Raw genomic sequence first — 22,585 nt, 5'->3', positions numbered from 1 at the left:
CTTTTCATCAAGAACATCAACATTCTCTCCTGGCCAGGCTATAGCAGGTTGTTGTTGTTTGATGGCTGCTCCACAGGTGTATCTCTGACAATGGAACTGAGGGGAGACAATGAGTTGATTGTGTCCAGGCACAGGGTCATGTCCTGCTGTCTGTCCTCAGGCTAGTTGGCAGCATGTTTCAATGCCCTTCACCTACATAGGACTTCCTGTGTTCTTGGAAACAGCTTCTCTCTCCCATTTGGTACTTGTAGCTGACACACAGAATATAGTACATTGACAGATGGATATTATCGTACAGACCATAGTTCATTAATGGAAATAACTACAAATGACGACATGCAGCCACAAACTAGTCTATTTATTTCAGCAACTAAAATGGTTAACATGTTATCATAGTGAGGGAAATGTAAACTGATGATGGTTAGTGTGTTGTTTTCGTAATACTGCTTTCTAGTGAGTCTACCTTAAGAAACTCCTATTCTCAGAAGGGAACTGCTTCCATGGCAACCATTTTCAATTCTCTCCATTATCATATCCTTTCCAGATGTACAGTCTGTAGTATTTTAAGCCTTATCTTTTAAACTATGGCAGGACCTATAGCTACGAGGACTCAAAGCACAGCAGTAGGGTATAATGTACTGTATATGTTCCACGACTGTGCAGACTCGGGACTTCCTAAAGCCTGGACATTTACAGTATCTATCAACAGTAGCTGAAGCAGCAGCAACTGATCATGCAGTTAGTTTCCCCCCCAGCAGGGAATCCCTTTAAAGTAGGTTAAAGGGTTGTCCTTTATGCAATGGCGCTTTCATTTGGTTAAGCTCAAATTTCATCCCCTCATAAGTAATTACAAATGTGGACTGAGATGGTTTGAGTTAACCTGCCAAAGTCAAAGTCTCCAGGGCTAGATCTCATGTCTGTCACCTGTTCCCCATGCTGGAATACGTCAGAACCATGTTTATCCTCTTTCTACTCCTCTCAGGTTGGACATTCTGAAAAAAACTATTCGCTATTTAATCTCTTCACATTTCTGCTTCTGCTTTCTCTGACTCCTTTATCTCCGGCACGACTCCCACATCAGCTGCTCCACACGGTTATCGTGTGGCAGAACAATGTTGCTCTTGTTGAGAATTGCCAACAACACTGGGCTGTGTAGCCAGGCCCACGGATGTCAAAACAATTTATAGAATGCCTGGATTGTTCCTGTTTTACACAGTGTGGTTAAAGGGACGTGCCACAGCCACGGTTAGTCTAGTGGGTTTACAATGCAGACAGAGAGTCTATTCTAGGGCTCGGTATATGAAGAGATTAACGTTGGAAATGGATGTGTCCCGCTGTCATACAGATGTTGTTGTTTTTTTACATCTATAGCGCACAACGGTAGCTCAACATTAACCCTGGAAATTGACACGGGGGAGGGGATATCAACCCATAATTACGCCATCTCTCGAAAAGGGGGCTTAAATTCATCAGAACATATAAATAGCATTGATTCATTTCAAAATGTGTGGGTGTTTTAAGTAGATCCTGCTGTTGCGAAGGCTGGGTTTCAACCACATGGATGTAAAACATGACAGGTCTGTATTTGGACCAAAGAAGGGAAACACCCCCAGGTCACAGGGTCCCAGGTGGGATTGTCTGAGCCTGTCCCATGTGATTAGTGTGTTGATTTGGGTGAAAACAGCTGACAGAGCTGCCAATGGGAGAACGGGCAAACAAGCTCTTTTTACAGTATAAATGGCTATGGTTTACCAAGCTCTGCAGATGGGCAACCAAACCTAATTACGGTATGTTGCAAGTTAACCCATAAGTGTGGTTTCTGCTCTCTATAGCTGGCACTATCCCCATGGCTTCAAACAGCAATGAAAAATAAGTTTGGCATTGTTTACTGACACAAGAATACCCTCAGAAATGGACTACAATGCAATCTATTTTGACATTGATTTGTCATGACAATGCACTGTGGATACTGGATACAGTTGACATTAGCATATCAAACAACACTTTGAACATCAAGACAAAGAGAAACTAAAAGAACCAGACATTGTGTTTAATTCCCATGTTAGTTTATTGTGTAATCAGTCTTTGACTCAACCGACAATAGAGAAGATTACTGAAGCTACAGTATCTAAATATATATTTGAGAAAATAATACTGTATTTGTGAGAGGACATGGTGTTTCTCCATTAAATCTCTAACATACAATATATACAGATATTTCAATATTATACATATATACTGGTATATACACAGTCACAAAAGCATCACATCTGAAACTGGATTCATCTTGACCTGTGTAGCTAAACCTCATGAAATAAAATAGTCTTATCTCTGCTTATATAGGTGGATTTAAAAGAGTAGCGTTTCCCATAAACATACAGTACTGGTTCTTTAAAAAATATATACTAATTGTGGTGGGTTATAACGGCACAACATAAAGGGGAGGTAAAGGGCGATGGAATCTGTCCTTCTAAAACTAAGAATCACATTAAAGTGACGTGCCAAAGGTTTTGTATCATTTCAGCCAGTAGTTTTGAAAGTAGTGCTCGAGCCAAAACTGGTCCCTGAAAGTAGAAAAGAATTGTGTACCATGTCGTCCATTTCGCATGATATGTTAGGAATTTGTAAGTGCTTAAGATCTCTGAATCTTTAACTGAGAATTTACTGTTCCCTATTTCTGTTCCTATTCCTAAACGTTCTTTATTTCCTGGTGTTGTTGGTCATACCTAAAGGTAGCATAACATTGCTTATAACTAACTTTACCATGCAAGAGCCAAAATCCTTTTCATTGTATGACATTTTCAGTGAACTCTACCATCATTCAACAACCCTGGAATGAAAATGAGCCAATTTAAGTCTAGATATAAGTCATTTGTTTGTTTCTGATAGTAGCAGGGCAGAACATGTGACATATCTGTCCCTCTGTTGCTCTACTGCTCAGAAAGAGCATTTCAACTGTAAGAAATTAGGACTTTGACTAGAGCTTAAATAATGATTAACAGGGTGTTTTTTAGGATACCTCAGCATGAAACTGAAAGGGTTTTGCTGATCTTTTAATTAAGTCAATACTTATCATGAGGTGGCCTGGATACCCCAGCAGTAGCAACATGTTTAAACAATGGGTTATAGCTTATCAATGTATTGTCTCTTTTAAATTGGAGATGACTAAACTGACCTTTTCAATTTAGCAACAAAAAGACTTCAACACTTCATAGCATCATTATCACATGCAATAACGGACATCACCATAACATGACAAGAGCGAAATGTGATTGACGTGTTCATTATTTAGCTCAATTATAAATAGGACATGGTTTATATATATATATAAACAGTCTTCCTCTTTAGTGGGAAGCAAGGTAGCAAAAACAGCTGTAGGTCACTTCTGTGCCTCTAAGCAGCGTTTAGACATCACATAAACTGAGCCAAGGCAACTGTTCCCCACACAATGACTGGGTGTTGTGTGCAGCCGGTTAAGTGAGAGCATTCTAGGAGACAAGAGGTAAGTTGGCCATGCCTGAACCCTGAATAGAAGCTGTGTGGAGAATTCTCTCGGTAGTTCACATGATCCTATGTAATGTCGTAGGTTTGTGAAATTAAAACGAGGTACATGTATAGTAGTGTGTAAACTGCTGAGGGTGACAAGCAAGCAAAGGTTCTCTCTAGGTGCAAGACAGTGGAGGACAGAGGATGCGTCCGTAATGGCACCCTATTTCCTATATAGTGCACTACTGTTTAACAGGACACACAGGGCTCTGGTCAAATGCACCATGTAGGGAATAGGGTGCCATTTGAGACCCCTCCAGAGTTTTGTGGCCGAGGCTGGACAGGAACTCTTCAAATGAGACATGGCCTCAGGCCCCGGGGCACTGAGTGGTCTGACAGGGTCATAAACAGGTTGCATTCCACTTCCTACCTACTACCAGCTACATGCATTGTAGTAACATGCTGATTGACACATGAGATATAAAAACAATTGTTACCCCAATAGTATCACTCATTGTCAGTTCTGGTGTGCAGCGCAGTATCTCTACAGCCTGTGTTGGTGAATCACCCTGTGTGTATTAGGAGAAGAGACAACGCATTACAACGGCTTTGCGCCCCAAATCTAACAACCAAGTGTCCAAGTGACAAGCTTGCTAATGCACTTAGTGGTTTCTAATTGGTTTGTCCTCTCGCTACAGAACTGGACAAAGAAAGTCAAGTTCTAGAAAATAACTGAAAATTCCTTAGTTTCATTGAAAGTCAAGACTCCAGCCAGATTGGCAGCAGTGGACCTGTGGCTGACTTCTAAGGCCACGTGTTGTGGACTCTGTGGGGTCTGTGATAATAAGTGCAGCCTGGGTAAGAGGTTAGGGGTTAGTAAGGCCTGGCCCTGTCTCACGTCGCCACCTGCTGCACTGAGGAGTGTTCGTGAGGGCAGGGTGTGCCCCTGCAGTTTAGCCTCTTTAGCAGCCGCTGCAGCTTGTGGGAGAAGTTCTTGTTCATCTGCCTGTACATGAGAGGCATGACGAAGCTACTGGAGAAGGCCAGCAGCTCCGACAGACACCTCAGGAAGAAGTCAATTGTGAACCGCTGTTTGTTGTTGCTGCCGTAGCTCCCCGGCGCCCCGGCTATAGTGTGTACCAGTAGAGTCATGTAGTACGGGGTCCATAGGACAAACTGCATGCAGACAGAGGCCAGCAGCAGCCGGTGGATAGAAGGGTCCAGCCGGGATGAGTCCTGGTCCAGCGGGGTGGACTCCTTCCTAATGCGCAGGATGAGCACGAAAGCATACAGCACGGCCACGGCCGGAACCACGTAGCCGATGAACATCATGATGGCGTCCGCAGCCTCCTTGTTCTGCATTTTGGAGCACTCGATGATCTTGGTGGAGACGTGGTTGCACACGTAGAAGAGCAGCGAGGAGAAGCTGGTGAGCACGGCTCCGCCCCAGATGAAGCCGCACACGTGCTTGGTGTTGTACACGCTGGACATGTAGGTGCGCGGCAGCGCTCGCTCGATGTAGTAGTCCAGGCTGAGCAGCGTGGTGGAGTACATGATGACCAGGGAGGAGACGTTGAAGAGGATGAGCAGGGTGATGTAGATCTCATTGTTGTACTCCCACACAGGCCATCGTGTGAAGCTAGGGCCTAGCAGCGCTACAGGGGCCACCAGGTTGAGGACCAGGCCAGCGATGGCCATGTTGACGAAGTAGACGTCCGGCATGGTCATAGACATCTTATTGGAGAGGTGGACCACCACCAGCAGGGCGTTGTAGCAGAGCCCTATGGGGAAGCACACCATGAGGTAGAACAAGGAGAAGACGGAAAGGATGAGGCCAAAGTCCTGGCAGAGCCGGTGTTCGGGGCTGGAGTCCGTCTCATTGTAAGCTATACAGCTCCACATAGCTAGGGCTCTGAGAGAGGGCTGCACTGGTGCACTGGCTTGGCTGGAGACAGAGAGAGAGGAGAACGACATTAGTTAAGTTACCTTGTTTTTCATTACATAAACAAGTGCTGATGTGTGGTCAAGTATTAACACTATTACCTGAAGAGAAAATGCCCTCCACCCTCATTTGTCTCCCCCTCTCCTTCCTACTGTTTAAATTAAAATAACTCAAATATGAAGAGATAATGCGATTCCATTCTCTTTTAAACAATCTCATAATCCATCATGAAGAAGTTCAGTAGATTGTTTTAAATATATTTATCCATGTGGGAAATCACAAACTAAACTAAACAATAGGCATGGGTTTCTCTCATTTCAAGGGTTTCCTTGAGACATGTTCTAGGACTATATCTATGTTATTGAAGTCAGTCTTGTGGTTCTTTAAAAGTGCTACGCTGTGGAGAGAAGCAAGCAAGACCACTCACACACACACACACACACACACACGGCATGCTATTATGCCTGGGGTAACACCATTAATTCCACTTCATTGCATTTCACTGGCTGAATAAAAACTCTTCACAATGTTTCACTGGTCAGCTCCAGCCTTAAAAAGCATTCTTTCTTTCTGCAGTGTTCAGGGCCTCTCCAGCCAGAGCAAGTGAATCCCTTGTTCTAATGGAAGAATAACATGCAGGGGCCAGGCTGCCTTCGGAGAGTTGCCCTTGTTGCCCTCCAGATGAAGACCTCCCTCTTTACCATCGCCTGACTCTGCAGGCCGCTTGGCTTCTACTTCTTCCCATCCATGTCTCTTCCAAAACATGAGCGCCTTCTGTTCAGGTTACTACACTGGCTTGTGTGTGTGTGTGTGTGTGTGTGTGTGTGTGTGTGTGTGTGTGTGTGTGTGTGTGTGTGTGTGTGTGTGCGAGCGAAAGAGAGGAACAGAGATGAGCGAGAGAGCGAGAGAGAGAGAGAGAGAGAGCGAAGGAGTTTGCGGGATGTTGCGGGGTGATGGGTAGATTTATAGACTGTGAAATGTGATGCAGCCCCCCTGCGCCTGGCCGGGCGGTCCCAGGGAGGGGTCAGTGTGGAATGGACTGAGCGTGATGTTGGAGTTCAGGGTAAGGTCAGAGAAAACGCCTGGGCACATGGAGGGGGGGGGGGGGGGACGGCCTGACTGGGGATCAAGCCTGCTGCTCGGCACAGTGAGAGGCTGCTCATTAAAACAGCAGTTACCTAACTCTGCCTGCCGAAGTCTGCACTGGAACATGCCAACTCTGATCATATTAGTTCTGCTCAGGAGGAAGTGAAAGCATACGCTAACAAAAGAGCTCATGTCAGGAGGGAATGGAACACGGGGAGAATTCTCAACATTGTATTCAAGCTTAGACAGTTCAAAATGAAAAATATAGAATCAATGATAAGATTCCCCGAAGAGAGACGTGGGGTTTGATGCTTCGTAAAAGTTCGAGACAAAATACGTTTGATTTGAAAAAGGTTGGATGAATCAACTGGTGCACAAGCAGCTCTCGTGCAAAGTAAGGAAGCATATTTACAAGCTCACATTACGTAGTGTTTACCTGGTGACCGGCCAGACTTCTACAAAATAACATTTCCAGACAATGTTTTGGAAACAGAGCAGACGGATGATTTTGTTTGCAAGAGGCTGAGAAGATACCACAGCCAGTAAAGAGAACATTCCTTCTTTCAATTACATAACCTCAGTTTTGGCCTGAGGACACACACACGGTTATTGACGCCCCACACTCACACAGAAACACTTTCACATATACGGCTGCTACTCTGTTTATTATCTATCCTGATTACCTAGACACTTTTACCCCTACCTACATGTACATATTACCTCAATTACCTCGTATCCCCAGACATTGACTCGGTACCGGTACTCCTTGTATAAAGCCTGGTTACGGTCATTTTATTGTGTTACTACACTGCTCAAAAAAATAAAGGGAACACTTATACAACACAATGTAACTCCAAGTCAATCACACTTCTGTGAAATCAAACTGTCCACTTAGGAAGCAACACTGATTGGCAATAAATTTCACATGCTGTTGTGCAAATGGAATAGACAACAGGTGGAAATTATAGGCAATTAGCAAGACACCCCCAATAAAGGAGTGGTTCTGCAGGTGGGGACCACAGACCACTTCTCAGTTCCTATGCTTCCTGGCTGATGTTTTGGTCACTTTTGATGGCGGTGCTTTCACTCTAGTGGTAGCGTGAGACAGAGTCTACAACCCACACAAGTGGCTCAGGTAGTGCAGCTCACCCAGGATGACACATCAATGCGAGCTGTGGCAAGAAGGTTTGCTGTGTCTGTCAGCGTAGTGTCCAGAGCATGGAGGCGCTACCAGGAGACAGGCCAGTACATCAGGAGACGTGGAGGAGGCCGTAGGAGGGCAACAACCCAGCAGCAGGACCGCTACCTCCGCCTTTGTGCAAGGAGGAGCAGGAGGAGCACTGTAAGAGCCCTGCAAAATGACCTCCAGCAGGCCACAAATGTGCATGTGTCTGCTCAAACGGTCAGACACAGACTCCATGAGGGTGGTATGAGGGCCCGACGTCCACAGGTGGGGGTTGTGCTTACAGCCCAACACTGTGCAGGAAGTTTTTCATTTGCCAGAGAAAACCAAGAGTGGCAAATTCGCCACTGGCGCCCTGTGCTCTTCACAGATGAAAGCAGGTTCACACTGAGCACATGTGAGAGACGTGACAGTCTGGAGACGCCGTGGAGAACATTCTGCCGCCTGCAACATCCTCCAGCATGACCGGTTTGGCGGTGGGTCAGTCAAGGTGTGGGGTGGCATTTCTTTGGGGGGCCGCACAGCCCTCTATGTGCTCGCCAGAGGTAGCCTGACTGCCATTAGGTACCGAGATGAGATCCTCAGACCCCTTGTGAGACCATATGCTGGTGCAGTTGGCCCTGGGTTCCTCCTAATGCAAGACAATGCTAGACCTCATGTGGCTGGAGTGTGTCAGCAGTTCCTGCAAGAGGAAGGCATTGATGCTATGGACTGGCCCGCCCGTTCCCCAGACCTGAATCCAATTGAGCACATCTGGGACATTATGTCTCGCTCCATCCACAAACGCCACGTTGCACCACAGACTGTCCAGGAGTTGGCGGATGCTTTAGTCCAGGTCTGGGAGGAGATCCCTCAGGAGACCATCCGCCACCTCATCAGGAGCATACCCAGGCGTTGTAGGGAGGTCATACAGGCACGTGGAGGCCACACACACTACTGAGCCTCATTTTGACATTACATCAAAGTTGGATCAGCCTGTAGTGTGGTTTTCCACTTTAATTTTGAGTGTGACTCCAAATCCAGACCCTCCATGGGTTGATAAATTGTATTTCCATTGATAATTTGTGTGTGATTTTGTTGTCAGCACATTCAACTATGTAAAGAAAAAAGTATTTAATAAGAATATTTCATTCATTGAGATCTAGGATGTGTTATTTTAGTGTTCCCTTTATTTTTTTGAGCAGTGTAAACCAATCTTTTCTAACTTTTTAACTGTGTTGTTGGGAAAGGGCTTGTAAATAAGAATGTCATTGTAAAATCTACACCTGTTGTAGTCGGCGCATACAAAAAAATACAATTAGATTTGACACACACACACAGTGTTCCTGTGTGCTCCTCCACACCTTTCCAGCTGGCTGTAAGGAGAGTACACTGCATGGAGGGGCATGCAGCAAGGGGGGGGGGGGGGGGGGGGGGGGGGTGTACGGTTACCCTTTCAAAAGCTCCCAGATGCTTTCCTTTCCCAGAGACAGGTGAAATGGGGCTGCCACTGCCCCTTGTAAAAACCACTCTAAAACCACCAGGTGACTCGTTTTCTGCTCCAGTTTAAAGGGGTGGGGGAGGGCTCACCAAGACTAAAGACAAAGGCATGTGAGTAACCCGTCTTTGGGAATAACACCCTGCCGTACTGAACAGGAAGAACAGGTGTGTATCTTGAGCCCTTAAACCCCTAGTTAGAGTCGGTCTCTCCTCAAATCAAAGTTTATTGGACATGTACACAGCTGAGCAGATGTTATAGTGGGTCCCTATAGTGGGTGCAGCAAAATGCTTGTGTTACTAGCTCCTAACATAACATACAGTATATGAATAAGAATCCAGTATACACTGAGTGTACAAAGCATTAAGCACACCTTCCTAATACTGAGTTGCACTCCAATGATTCCCACAGCTGTATCATGTTGGCTGGATGTCCTTTGGGTAATGGACCATTCTTGATACACACAGGAAACTGTTGAGCGTGAAAAACCCAGCAGCGTTGCCGTTCTAGACACACTCAAACAGGTGCCTGGCACCTGCTACTATACTCCGTTCAAAGGCACTTAAATATTTTGTCTTGCCCATTCACCCTCTGAATGGCGCACACACACACACACACACACACAATCCATGTCTCAATTGTCTCAAGGATTAAACATCCTTATTTTAACCTGTCTCCTCCTTCTACACTGATTGAAGTGGATTTAACAAGTAACATCAATAAGGGATCATAGCTTTCACCTGGATTCACCTGGTCAGTCTAAGAGCAGGTCCTAATGTTTTGTACACTCTGTGTATAATTAAGCAATAAGGCCTAAGGGAGTATGGTACATGGCCAATATACAAAGTCTAAGGGCTGTTCTTTTACACGACGCAACGCAGAGTGCCTGCATACTGCCACGCCCTGATCTGTTCCACCTGTCCTTGTGCTTGTCTCCACCCCCTACAGGTGTAGCTTATTATTCCTTGTGTATTTATCCCTGTGTTTCCTGTCTCTCTGTGCCAGTTCGTCTTGTTTGTCAAGTCAACCAGCGTTTTTGTGTCTCAGCTCCTGCTTTTTCCAGTCTCTCTTTTCTCGCCCTCCTGGTTTTGACCCTTGCCTTGCCTGTCCCGACTCTGAGCCCGCCTGCCTGACCACTCTGCCTGCCCCTGACCTCGAGCCTGCCTATCGTCTTGTACCGTTTGGACTCTGACCTGGTTTATGAACTCTCGCCTGTACCCGACCTGCCTTTTGCCTACCCCTTTTGCTATAATAAATATCGGATCTCAACCATCCTGCATTTGGGTCTCACCTTGTGCCTTTACAGATACAGCCCTTAGCCGTGGTTTATTGGCCATATAAAACAAACCCAAGGTGCCTTATTGCTATTATAAACTGGTTACCAACGTTTAGTCAAACCTGTGGTATACGGTCTGATATACCACAGCTGTCAGCCAATCAGCATTCAGGGCTCGAACCACCCAGTTTATAATCCAGCATATAATCCAGAATAAATATGATTTTTTCCCCACCTTTTTCACTAGGCAAGTCAGTTAAGAACAAATTCTTATTTTCAATGACGGCCTAGGAACAGTGGAACAATTCTGCCTTGTTCAGGGGCAGAACGACAGATTGTAACTTTGTCAGCTCGGGGATTTGATCTAGCAACCTTCCGGTTACTGGCCCAACGCTCTGACCACTAGGCTACCTGATTCCAGTATGTAAATACGCAGTGTGTATAAACGGTGTAACAAAACTGCAATGTACAGTAGGACATTGTAGAATGAGCAATGTGAAGAATACAGTATATGAATACACAGTGTGAAAAACATTAAATGTCTATATATTCATGGGACAGCAGTGTTGGCTGTGTGAGTCTTCCCAGAGACCTGGACAGTGTGTTTAATAATGAACACAGCAGCCTAATGGGATGTGGAAGTGTGTGTGAACAATCAAAAGGCACAGCACACAGTGTGCTTGAGACGTAATCACCCTTTTATGTCAAACTGTCATCCCCTCTTAATTGTTTTCATTTGATTTATTTCACCTTTATTTAAAACAGGTAGGCTAGTTGAGAACAAGTTCTCATTTACAACTGCGACCTGGCCAAGATAAAGCAAAGCAGTGCGACACAGACAACAACACAGAGTTACACATGGAGTAAACAAACATACAATCAATAGTACGGTAGAAAATGTCAATATACAATGTGTGCAAATGAGGTAGGACAAGGGAGGTAAAGGCAATAAATAGGCCATAATGGCAAATAATGACAATATAGCAATTAAGTGATAGATGGAGTGATAGATGTGCAGAAGATGAGTGTGCAAGTAGAGATACTGGGGTGCAAAGGAGCAAAATAAATAAAATATATAACAATATGGTGATGAGGTAGTTGGATGGGCTATTTACAGATGGGCTATGTACAGGTGCAGTGAACCGTGAGCTGCTCTGACAGCTAGTGCTTAAAGCCAGTGAGGGAAATATTAGTCTCCAGCTTCAGTGATTTTTGCACTTATTTCCAGTCATTGGCAGCAGAGAACTGGAAGGAAAGGCGGCCGAAGGAGAAATTGGCTTTGGGGTTAACCAGTGAAATATACCTGCTGGAGCGCGTGCTACGGGTGGGTGCTGCTATGGTGACCAGTGAGCTGAGATAAGGCGGGGCTTTACCTAGCAAAGACTTATAGGTGACCTGGAGCCAGTGGGTTTGGCGACGAATATGAAGCGAGGGCCAGCCAACGAGAGCATACAGGTCGCAGTGGTGGGTAGTATCAAAACACAACTAATTTCTTTCGTATTCCAGTACACTCGTCGTGTTGCAATAGACTGCAGTGCTTCTCTGTAAAGCTCTTTTCATTCACCAGTTTTCCAGAACCTTTTCTCACTCAAGAGACCATGACAAAACCTGGACTGGGATAGTAGACACATTCCTAAGGGTGTGAAAAAAAGTGAGCTACGCCACTGACGGTAACAGGCACATCAACACAACAGGGCATTCCATAGGCGCTTTCTCCACTATAAAGGGCACCTGGTTGAGATGGGAAAATGTCATTTACAGGACACCTGGTTGAATTGTAAGAAGCCTTCGGTCAACAGTATGTCACGAAACCCTAGCCTGGTCCAATATTGTATGCTGTAACCATAGAAGTTAACCACAACACATTTCGTATAGGAACGCCAAGATATTACACCCGACCTGATCCAAGACAATCTGTTCATTTCACTCATCTTCAAGGTTCAACATGGTTAGTTTAATATGACCAGAAGTAGAAAAGGAGAAACTCTGCTTTGGCAAGTCCCCTCCCTCCAGACCGGGTGTTCAGGGATACAGATGGGTTTGATATCTCAGGGTTTTTGATGTGAATAGCGTGACACGCTGTGATAGGCTCACACCCCTCACTTCCTCTCTGGAACGTACAGCTATTTCTCAGAATCGCCTGAATGACGTCACATGAGAGCACATGTATGTCTGTAATCGTGTTTGATAGCTGGAGCAAGAGCAGCCTTCTGGAAGGATCATACTGCACATTTGGAGACTTACTTTCAGATGTTGTTCAAACTAACAACAGAGCATTCAATCAACTCTGAATCTAACCACAATTAGATTAGGCCAACATTTCATACAAGATCATACCATACAAGCAATTTCCTCTGCTCAAAAATCGAGCTATTCTCCCAAACAGGATAACATTGGCATCGCGTCTGGTTTCACACCGATTGTCTTCGTTGCACTTTGTTTGAGGAGAGGCTAGGAGGGAACACACATTAACATTTCAGAACGATGAGAGAACACGTTACTGTTTCATGAATAATTCCACCTGTGAAAGTCCTTCAGCTCTCATGAATAGCTCCCTTTGATATTCTCACCTGCTTTCGCTTCCCTCAGAGTAGCATAACAAGCGAGGGGAGCGGCGTGTGATTCGTGTTAAGGTGCCCGCTCTGGTGTGCCGCAGGCATAGGGTTTGTTATATACCATAACGCTCCACAGTGTAAAACCTGTTGCATTTTCACTCATTATAATTAATGGCCTAGAGCGACTTTGTTACACAATCACAGCAAAATGATGAGCAAGACTATGCATTCTGATGTTGTATGTCATGTGGCAGGTGGCCTCTCTTACTTACAATATTGGGGTAAATAGTTCTGTTCATTTTGTCTGACGCACTCTATTCTACTGACTTTATTCCACACCATCACCTCTGTGCTTTCTATTGATAGGCTGGCTGAGATTAAGGACCGGCTGGACTGTGTACTATACATGCTAGACAAGAGACTAGAGGAGATAAAGAACAGTGATCAACCTCAGTCTAAAAGGGTAACCTCTGACGTCTTGAATTCCTGTAAACACTATTTCAGTTGTTTGGACGGCAATCAGTGAAGCGATTGAAGGAAGGCAACGTTGATGACGATATGGGAAAATGTGATGTGTCTCTTACGTAATCCAGTAGAAACATGTCAGATACACACTTGGAAAAACACACCAGAGGGCTTCCCCTAGTTCTCATATAGTGCTGCTACTAAAAAAGCATGAATTCATGTAAACTAATGCACTTATGTTCTATATTGGCATTCTAGAATTCTTCTTCATAAATGGCTTGACAAGATAATACAGTATTATTAGAATTTCAGCCTATTCAGGTGGGATGGAGTTTTTGGCCCACTGCATATGACATCACAATTGGATCTGATTATTCTGACCAATATTTTATTTGCATATGTATCCTCCTACTTTGAAGGGATAAGCGGGAAGGCTCTAGTGCAGGGGTATTTAACTCTTACCCTACGAGGTCCAGAGCCTGATGATTTTCTGTTCTACCTGAAAATGTATTACACCCACCTGGTGTCCCAGATCTAAAATCGGTGCCTGATTAAAGGGGAACAATTAAGAAAAAAAAGCTGTGGAACTGGCTTCGAGGTCCAGAGTTGAGTTCGAGGGCTCTAGAGTCTAGATCACACGTGCCAAACTCATTCCACGGAGGGCCGAGTGTATGGGTGTTTCCACTCCTCCCTTGTACTTGATTGATGAATTAAGGTTACTGATTAGTCAGGAACTCCTCTCAGCTGGTTGTCTAGGTCTTGATTGAAAGGATACATTATTTTTTTACCAGCAGACACTCGACTCTCGGTGGAATGAGTTTGACACCCCTGGTCTAGAAGATCCTATCCGCCAATCAGAGCTGTGTATCTAAATGTATTTACATTTGTATCAACACGACCACACGATCAGACTGAGCATTTCAATGGAAAAAAGGAGGCTTAGGGAAATCAAATTTAAATATTAAAATAAAAACACACAGTGATCTATTAGACATACAGTAATGATTTAAGAATACAATTAAAAAGACTGCATGGGGGCAGCTTTAATGCAGAATAGGAAGAAAATAATCATAGGAATCTGTGAATATTTTCCAAAATATATGTTTTAACACTGTAATTAACCACCACTGAGACTTAATGGGTAGCAAGTGTATCTATATCATAAACACAATTTAATGCATTAGTTAGCAATTAAGTAACAACAACATGATAGTATCAGTATATTGAGTAATATGGAAGTTACATATCAGTAGGCTACTATATCAAGGGATATACCAAAGCACAGCCAAAATTCCCTTCCCAAATGACTTGTAAATACACCCTGAAAAAACATGGAAAGTGTGTAGTTGGTACTTTTCTAAAACCAAAGTAATCTGTGAGAGCATGGCCTGTCAGTCTTCTGGAACATCGCCTATAGTTTCCCACGACATACTTGTAAAATGGCTCATGTGAAGTTCATAGGAGCATATCAAATTAGTTGACAAACAAAAGCTAACAGATACATTTTTCAACCATTTTCCATCTTAAAAAATAGGCATAAGAAATGACTTTGATTTCTGGTCAAACAGAATGAAAAGAGGTCAGAAAACATCTACCAGAAAAAGTCTTAAAAGGAATACATCAAAACACAATAATGTTTAAGTAAATGCCTCTGACAACTAATATCAATATTTAGTTTTGTAGAAATTATTTGACTTCTGTAAGTTTAAGAAACATTGCCTTGTGTCTTTTCACTTTTACCAAAAACCCACTTACAGTGGGGCAAAAAAGTATTTAGTCAGCCACCAATTGTGCAAGTTCTCCCACTTAAAAAGATGAGGCCTGTAATGTTCATCATAGGTACACTTCAACTATGACAGACAAAATTAGAAGAAAATCACATTGTAGGATTTTTTTTTCGTCTAATTTTGTCTGTCATAGTTGAAGTATAGCTATGATGAAAATTACAGGCCTCATCTTTTTAAGTGGGAGAACTTGCACAATTGGTGGCTGACTAAATACTTTTTTACCCCACTGTATCTTAAAGATATATTTTTATTTATCGCCCTCATGAGGAGGAAGGATAATGAAAGTTAGCACATGTAACAAGTAAAGGTAGACCTACCAATGAATGTTTTTAACTGATATACATTTTTATTTATTAAAACGTTTAATTCTATCACCAAATCAATAACAGAATTGGGAAAAATCTGTAACAGAACTACTCTAATTGAATTGGCTACAATGGGAAATCATAGTAGTCACAAATCAGAGTTGGGTCATCTGCTACTGTCCACCCTTCCACTGGCATACTGTTATGTTCAGCTCATTCTTTCTCTTTCTGTTGTCTGGTAGTCAAAGCGAGAGTGTAAAAACAGTCTGGACAACCCCTCCAGCTCTCTGCCTCTCTCTTCTCGCTCTTGCCAGTTAATGTTACTTTTTCCGGCTCTTACTGACACCTACCCATGAGCCCCCTCTCTTTCCATTTACTGTAACCAGCATCCGTGCTGGCCGTCGCTGGATTCTAATGAACTCTACCCCCAAACAAGACCAAATTTGGTCCAGACCAAATCTGAACTAATCATAGACGTCTATGTTTCAACTTTGGACAGCACAGTACAGTAAGAGTACCAATGTCCAATGTCTGTAGGAGCGACTGGCCGCATCGTGGCCACACACATCACAATCTGGAGCCCTATATGTGTGAATTCAGGATTCTAACAGTTAAAGGCATTGGTACCTCTGTACTCTACTGTACTGTGAAACATATACATCTAGGATTGGTTGAAATTTGGTCCGGTCCAGAACAACACAATTTGGTCTTGTTTGGGTGCAGAGTTTATGAGAATAATAGCTATTGTGTAGAATAATACCCCAAAATGAAAAGGAGGATATAGCATATTTCTACCTTTGTGTATCTATTCAGGATACATCACCATGAAGATAATGATATATCCATAATTATGCCTTTCTATGTAGTACAGGTCAGGGACCCATGATGTAATTACGTTACTGTAATTCTGTTACAGGGTGTAAATTCACATCACTTACTGTAGTTCAATAACCAAAACATATTTTTTCAAACTCAAAGTGTCATATTATAACTGACACCCCATTATTTCTGCATCTTTGAATCCTAATTCAGAGCAGATATTTGAGTTTTGGGAAATGTGGTCGCATTAAAAACTGAGGGAGATTTTACTGTTACCAAACTTTGCACCTGCACCATTCTTCCAGTAAATTTGTTTTTGTTCAATTTTCTGTGTACATTTTTCAAAGTAGTCCTGGTGCATATACAGTGGGGCAAAAAAGTATTTAGTCAGCCACCAATTGTGCAAGTTCTCCCACTTAAAAAGATGAGAGAGGCCTGTAATTTTCATCATAGGTACACTTCAACTATGACAGACAAAAGGAGGGGGGGGGAAATCCAGAAAATCACATTGTAAGATTTTTAATGAATTTATTTGCAAATTATGGTGGAAAATAAGTATTTGGTCACCTACAAACAAGCAAGATTTCTGGCTCTCACAGACCTGTAACTTCTTCTTTAAGAGGCTCCTCTGTCCTCCACTCGTTACCTGTATGAATGGCACCTGAACTTATCAGTATAAAAGATACCTGTCCACAACCTCAAACAGTCACACTCCAAACTCCACTATGGCCAAGACCAAAGAGCTGTCAAAGGACACCAGAAACAAAATTGTAGACCTACACCAGGCTGGGAAGACTGACTCTGCAATAGGTAAGCAGCTTGGTTTGAAGAAATCAACTGTGGGAGCAATTATTAGGAAATGGAAGACATACAAGACCACTGATAATCTCCCTCGATCTTGGGCTCCACACAAGATCTCACCCCGTGGGGCCAAAATGATCACAAATCCCAGAACCACACAGGGGACCTAGTGAATGACCTGCAGAGTGCTGGGACCAAAGTAAAAAAGCCTACCATCAGTAACACACTACGCCGCCAGGGACTCAAATCCTGCAGTGCCAGACGTGTCCCCCTGCTTAAGCCAGTACATGTCCAGGCCCGTCTGAAGTTTGCAAGAGAGCATTTGGATGATCCAGAAGACAATTGGGACAATGTCATATGGTGAGATGAAACCAAATTAGAACTTTTTGGTAAAAACTCAACTCGTCGTGTTTGGAGGACAAAGAATGCTGAGTTGCATCCAAAGAACACCATACCTACTGTGAAGCATGGGGGTGGAAACATCATGCTTTGGGGCTGTTTTTCTGCAAAGGGACCAGGACGACTGATCCGTGTAAAGGAAAGAATGAATGGGGACATGTATCGTGAGGTTTTGAGTGAAAACCTTCCATCAGCAAGGGCATTGAAGATAAAACGTGGCTGGGTCTTTCAGCATGACAATGATCCCAAACACACTGCCCGGGCAACGAAGGAGTGGCTTCGTAAGAAGCATTTCAAGGTCCTGGAGTGGCCTAGCCAGTCTCCAGATCTCAACCTCATAGAAATCTTTGGAGGGAGTTGAAAGTCCGTGTTGCCCAGCAACAGCCCCAAAACATCACTGCTCTAGAGGAGATCTGCATGGAGGAATGGGCCAAAATACCAGCAACAGTTGTGTGAAAACCTTGTGAAGACTTACAGAAAACGTTTGACCTCTGTCATTGCTAACAAAGGGTATATAACAAAGTATTGAGATAAACTTTTGTTATTGACCAAATACTTATTTTCCACCATAATTTGCAAATAAATTCATTCAAAATCCTTCAATGTGATTTTCTGGATTTTTTTTCTCTCATTTTGTCTGTCATAGTTGAAGTGTACCTATGATGAAAATTACAGGCCTCTCATCTTTTTAAGTGGGAGAACATGCACAATTGGTGGCTGACTAAATACTTTTTTGCCCCACTGTAGTTGTATGGTTAAACTTTGAAATCAGTGGCATTTGTTTGGCATACATTTTAAAGTGAAAAAATCTGAGTCTGAACATCATTCTGTTACGTGGAATTTCCCTTGAAGCAATAGATCCATAATTACACTTTATTACCATGCTAAGTCACAGGTGGACTTTAACAACATGGTCTCAGTGCATCTCGTATTATTCTGTACAGAAATCTGAGACACTCCATTTGGTATGATACGTTACGTTTCGTATGGTATGTATGAATTTGTGGATGTCATCATCCATTTCGTATGCTATATTACAAATCACAATTCGTATATGTTATGAATTGCAATTCACACAATATGTAAGGAATTTTGCAAAATGTACATGTTACAAACTAACAAAACGTATGATATGTGACGAATTCCAATTTGTTGTGGCTAACGATGGTTAGGTGGCTAATGCTAACGTTAGCTAGCACTAGGGGTTAGGAGTTAGGTGGAAGGTAAAAATATGTATGGTTAGGTGACGGGTTAGCTAACATGCTAAGTAGTTGCAAAGTAGCTAAAAAGTAGTAAGTAGTTACAAAGTTGCTAATTAGCTCAAATGCTAAAGTATTCAGTCATTAGATTCATACACGGAACCTTTGGGTTGCTAGACATTCACGTTATACACCTACCCATCCACTCCGACCAACCAACCTCTACATTTTTTGCCTTAAGTAATCTTCTATCTTATGTAACCATACTCTAACCATTTTTACAAAATTATGTGGACACACCTTCAAATTACTGGATTCGGCTATTTCAGCCACACCCATTGCCGATAGGTGTATAAAATTGAGCACACAGCCATGCAGTCTCCATTGACAGAGGAACGGCCTTACTGAAGAGCTTAGTGACTTTTAACATGGTACAGTCATAGGGTGACACCTTTCCAAGAAGTTACATTTCTGCCCTGCTAGAGCTGCGCCAGTCAACTGTAAGTGATGTTATTGTGAAGTGGAAACATCTAGGAGCAACAATGGCTCAGCCACGAAGTGGTAAACCACACAAGCTAACAGAATGGGATCGTGGAGTGCTGTAGAGTGCAGCACGCAAAATTCATCTGTCCTCGGTTGCAATACTCACTACAGAGTTCCAAACTGCCTCTGAAAGCAACGTCAGCACAATAACTTTTCGAGCTTCATGAAATGGGTTTCCATGGCCGAGCAGCCACACACAAACCTAATATCACCATGACCAATGCCAAGCGTCAGCTGGAGTGGTGCAAAGCACCCCGCCATTGAACTCTCAAGCAGTGTGAACGTGTTCTCTGGAGTGATGAATCACGCTTCACCATCTGGCAGTCCGACAGACGAATCTGGGTTTGGCGAAGGAGAACGCTACCTACCCCAAAGTATAGCGCCACCTGTAAAGTTTGGTGGTGGAGGAATAATGGTCTGGGGCTGTTTTTCATGGTTCGGGCTAGGCCCCTTCATTCCAGTAAAGGGAAATCTTAACGCTACAGCATACAATAAAATTCTAAGCAAATTCTGTACTTCCCACTTTGTGGCAACAGATTGGGGAAGGCCCTTTCCTGTGTCAACATGATAATGCCCGCATGCACAAAGTGAGCTCCATACAGAAATGGTTTGTCGAGATCGGTGTGAAAGAACTTGACTGGTCTGCACAGAGCCCTGACCTCAACCCCATCGAACACCTTTGGGATGAATTGGAACACCAACTGCGAACCAGGCCTAATCACCCAACATCAGTGCCCGACCTCACTAATGCTCTTATGGCTGAATAGAAGAAGCAAGTCCCTGTAGCAATGTTCCAACATCTAGTGGAAAGTCTTCCCAGAAGAGTGGAGACTGTTTTAGCAGCAAAGGGGGGAGCAAATACCTACTAATGTCCATGATTTTGGCATGAGATGTTCAACGAGCAGGTGTTCACATACTTTTGGTCATGCAGCTTATCGTACTAATTTGAGTGTCCCGGATTTACATTTACTATGTCTAGTCTATGAGACCAGACTAACGTTAACGGTAGGTTCATGTAAAATGTTCATATGTTTGTAAATTACATCGTCCTTCAAATCAATGTTGTTGATGATAGACACAGTATGATCTACCTATGTATGAATTAGATTGCTGGTAATAGGGTATTTAGTGATTACGAAACCTATTTGTGCAAGTGTTTCCAGAAACATTAAAGCACATAAATGCTTCTGAGTTCTGTGATCACTGCAAATCAGTCAATTAAATGTTGGCTATCAAATCTAATGTTATATGAACACATGTATGTATGGGTTAGTGTTAATTTAGACAAAGTATTTAAAAGTCAGCTGTGTGTTTCTGTTTCTTAAAGCTGTTAAACGATTACTTTTTCGTAACTTGTTGAACTGTCTAATGCCATACATCCTGCTAAACTAAAAGCAATGTATCATTATATCGGTTACAGAATCTAGACTCGCGGATAAATTGCATCCATTTGCTTGTAACCTATTCGGCGCCGGTTTGCTATGAGTGTTACGGACCATTGGGAGCTAAGCGAGGAGAACTGTCATCTATAGTTAATAAAACTATAGATGACATAACACCTGCGAGGCTATTGTTGACCACTACATTCAAACACACGCTATATTGTATCATAGCCTACCTATTTATTCTACAGCCAAATTAAACAGTAAACTCAATGCTTTCGTCCGAACATAGATAGGAAATGTGTTTGCGTGGAAGTCAATATGCAGTCTGCTGAAAAAATGATAAACATTTTAGGAAAACTCACCAGAAAAGTACAGATTTGGCACGGCGACAAGTCTACGGAGGCATCGGGTTTTGCTGTACTTCCACTGACATTTCTCTGTAATTACATTTGGTGTTGACTTGTAACAAACGTCGTATCCTCTTCTATTCGGAAGAAGAAAAAACATACAAACACGGTATAGTTAGATCTATTACTTTTTGCGTAGTTACTTAGGCTACTGCTACCGTTTCTAGTCTGACGAGGTTTGTTCTCGAAAGGGGAGGACGTTGACAACTTACTACGAATTGAGTGGTACTGAACCCTACAGTGTATACACACGTGACCCTCCCCCACAGTCTACTTCGTTTCGTCGATGAGGCCCGACTCGCCCTCGACGCACTCATTGGACGAAGCAGATCAGAGGGGGAGTTGGAGGGACTCTCAACAACATACCCCGCTTTTACGTGCGCAAAACACCCGGTCATAGCGAGGGAGCCTGACAGCAGTTTTAGGCCAGTAATGTATGCCGTTAAATGCAGAAAGAGTTGGTTGGAAAATCAGTTTTACTTTGAGTTTGCAGTTATCAGTGTTCTGTTTTTTTGTTTTTCTCAGTCAATAATAGCCCACTATTCACTGTACTTGTGAAAATTGGCTGCCTTCAAAGTGCATGTATGCAATGTATATCACAATCACCTGCTTCTAATTTAAATCTGACAACTCCAAACGGATACAGCTCTAATTCTGGAAGTAGAAATGTAGCTAGTAATAAGCAGAAATTGTGATTATGCATGATGTAACAGGATTATATCTGGACATGGAATGCCTGTATCAGATAACTGGAGCGAAGGCTATATTTATCCTCTAATCTTTCACACCTCATCTCTGTGTTTTCATTTGGCAGTGTTTACATAAATATATTTACCAAATCTGCATGAAATGCTAATAATATTGGTGGGATGAACTGCCCTGTGGTCTGTTTGTCAACTGTCTGGTATGAAGTGATTGGTGTTTGACAGGAGAGGGTTGTGGGTTTGGGGTAAGTTTGTGCATTGTCCCTGTCATGTCCCAGAGAGGCAGGTCTAACTTAACCCTAACTGGAGGAATCAGACAAATCTACCCTGATCTACCACTGGTCTGGACTGGTGGACTGGGCAGGCAGAGGTCTAACAGCAGTCTCTGCTTACTTTAACTGAGAGGGGGAAATCGTACGTAATACAAACAGGTACTGATGAACAGCATTTTCTTAATAAGCATATACTCAAATGAACAAGAATGATGTTCTGTTAGTTATAGCAACATGTATTACATGATAAGGCACACTGTTTGTGGTTGGAATGAGACTACTGGAGTTTGCTCAGAAGATTAAGGATTACAGAAGTAGTGGCCAACTGTAAATACTTCACCACTGTTTACGACCCACATACTCTATCTATGTGCTGACCCACACAGCGAGAGGGTTTGTAATGAACTCTGTGTGTGTTCTAATTGGACAACAGCAAGGTTGAAGCTCATATACAAGTGACAGAGTGAAACATATTATTGATGATGCTGTTCCAT

The 22,585-nt window shown here is 43.1% G+C and overlaps 1 protein-coding gene across 1 annotated transcript; it reads right to left on the bottom strand.

The window, feature by feature from the left end:
* Positions 1-2,044: 2,044 nt before the first annotated feature.
* On the bottom strand, positions 2,045-21,421 carry LOC109898473 (probable G-protein coupled receptor 146). Its single transcript, XM_020493450.2, has 2 exons — positions 21,071-21,421; positions 2,045-5,431 (listed from the first exon to the last, which is right to left on the bottom strand). The coding sequence occupies exon 2, from the start codon at positions 5,386-5,388 to the stop codon at positions 4,381-4,383; it is 1,008 nt and encodes a 335-aa protein (XP_020349039.1). The 5' UTR covers positions 5,389-5,431; positions 21,071-21,421; the 3' UTR covers positions 2,045-4,380.
* Positions 21,422-22,585: the final 1,164 nt, after the last annotated feature.

The sequence above is a fragment of the Oncorhynchus kisutch genome, linkage group LG10 (assembly GCF_002021735.2).
Source record: "Oncorhynchus kisutch isolate 150728-3 linkage group LG10, Okis_V2, whole genome shotgun sequence".
Taxonomy (NCBI): Eukaryota; Metazoa; Chordata; class Actinopteri; order Salmoniformes; family Salmonidae; genus Oncorhynchus; species Oncorhynchus kisutch.
Note: the sequence above shows the minus strand (reverse complement) of the source record. Positions and strands in the feature narration are given on the sequence as shown.

What these genes read in the sequence shown, in the direction of transcription:
- LOC109898473 (XM_020493450.2), bottom strand. Translation starts at nt 5,388, where the DNA reads ATGTGGAGCTGTATAGCTTACAATGAGACGGACTCCAGCCCCGAACAC.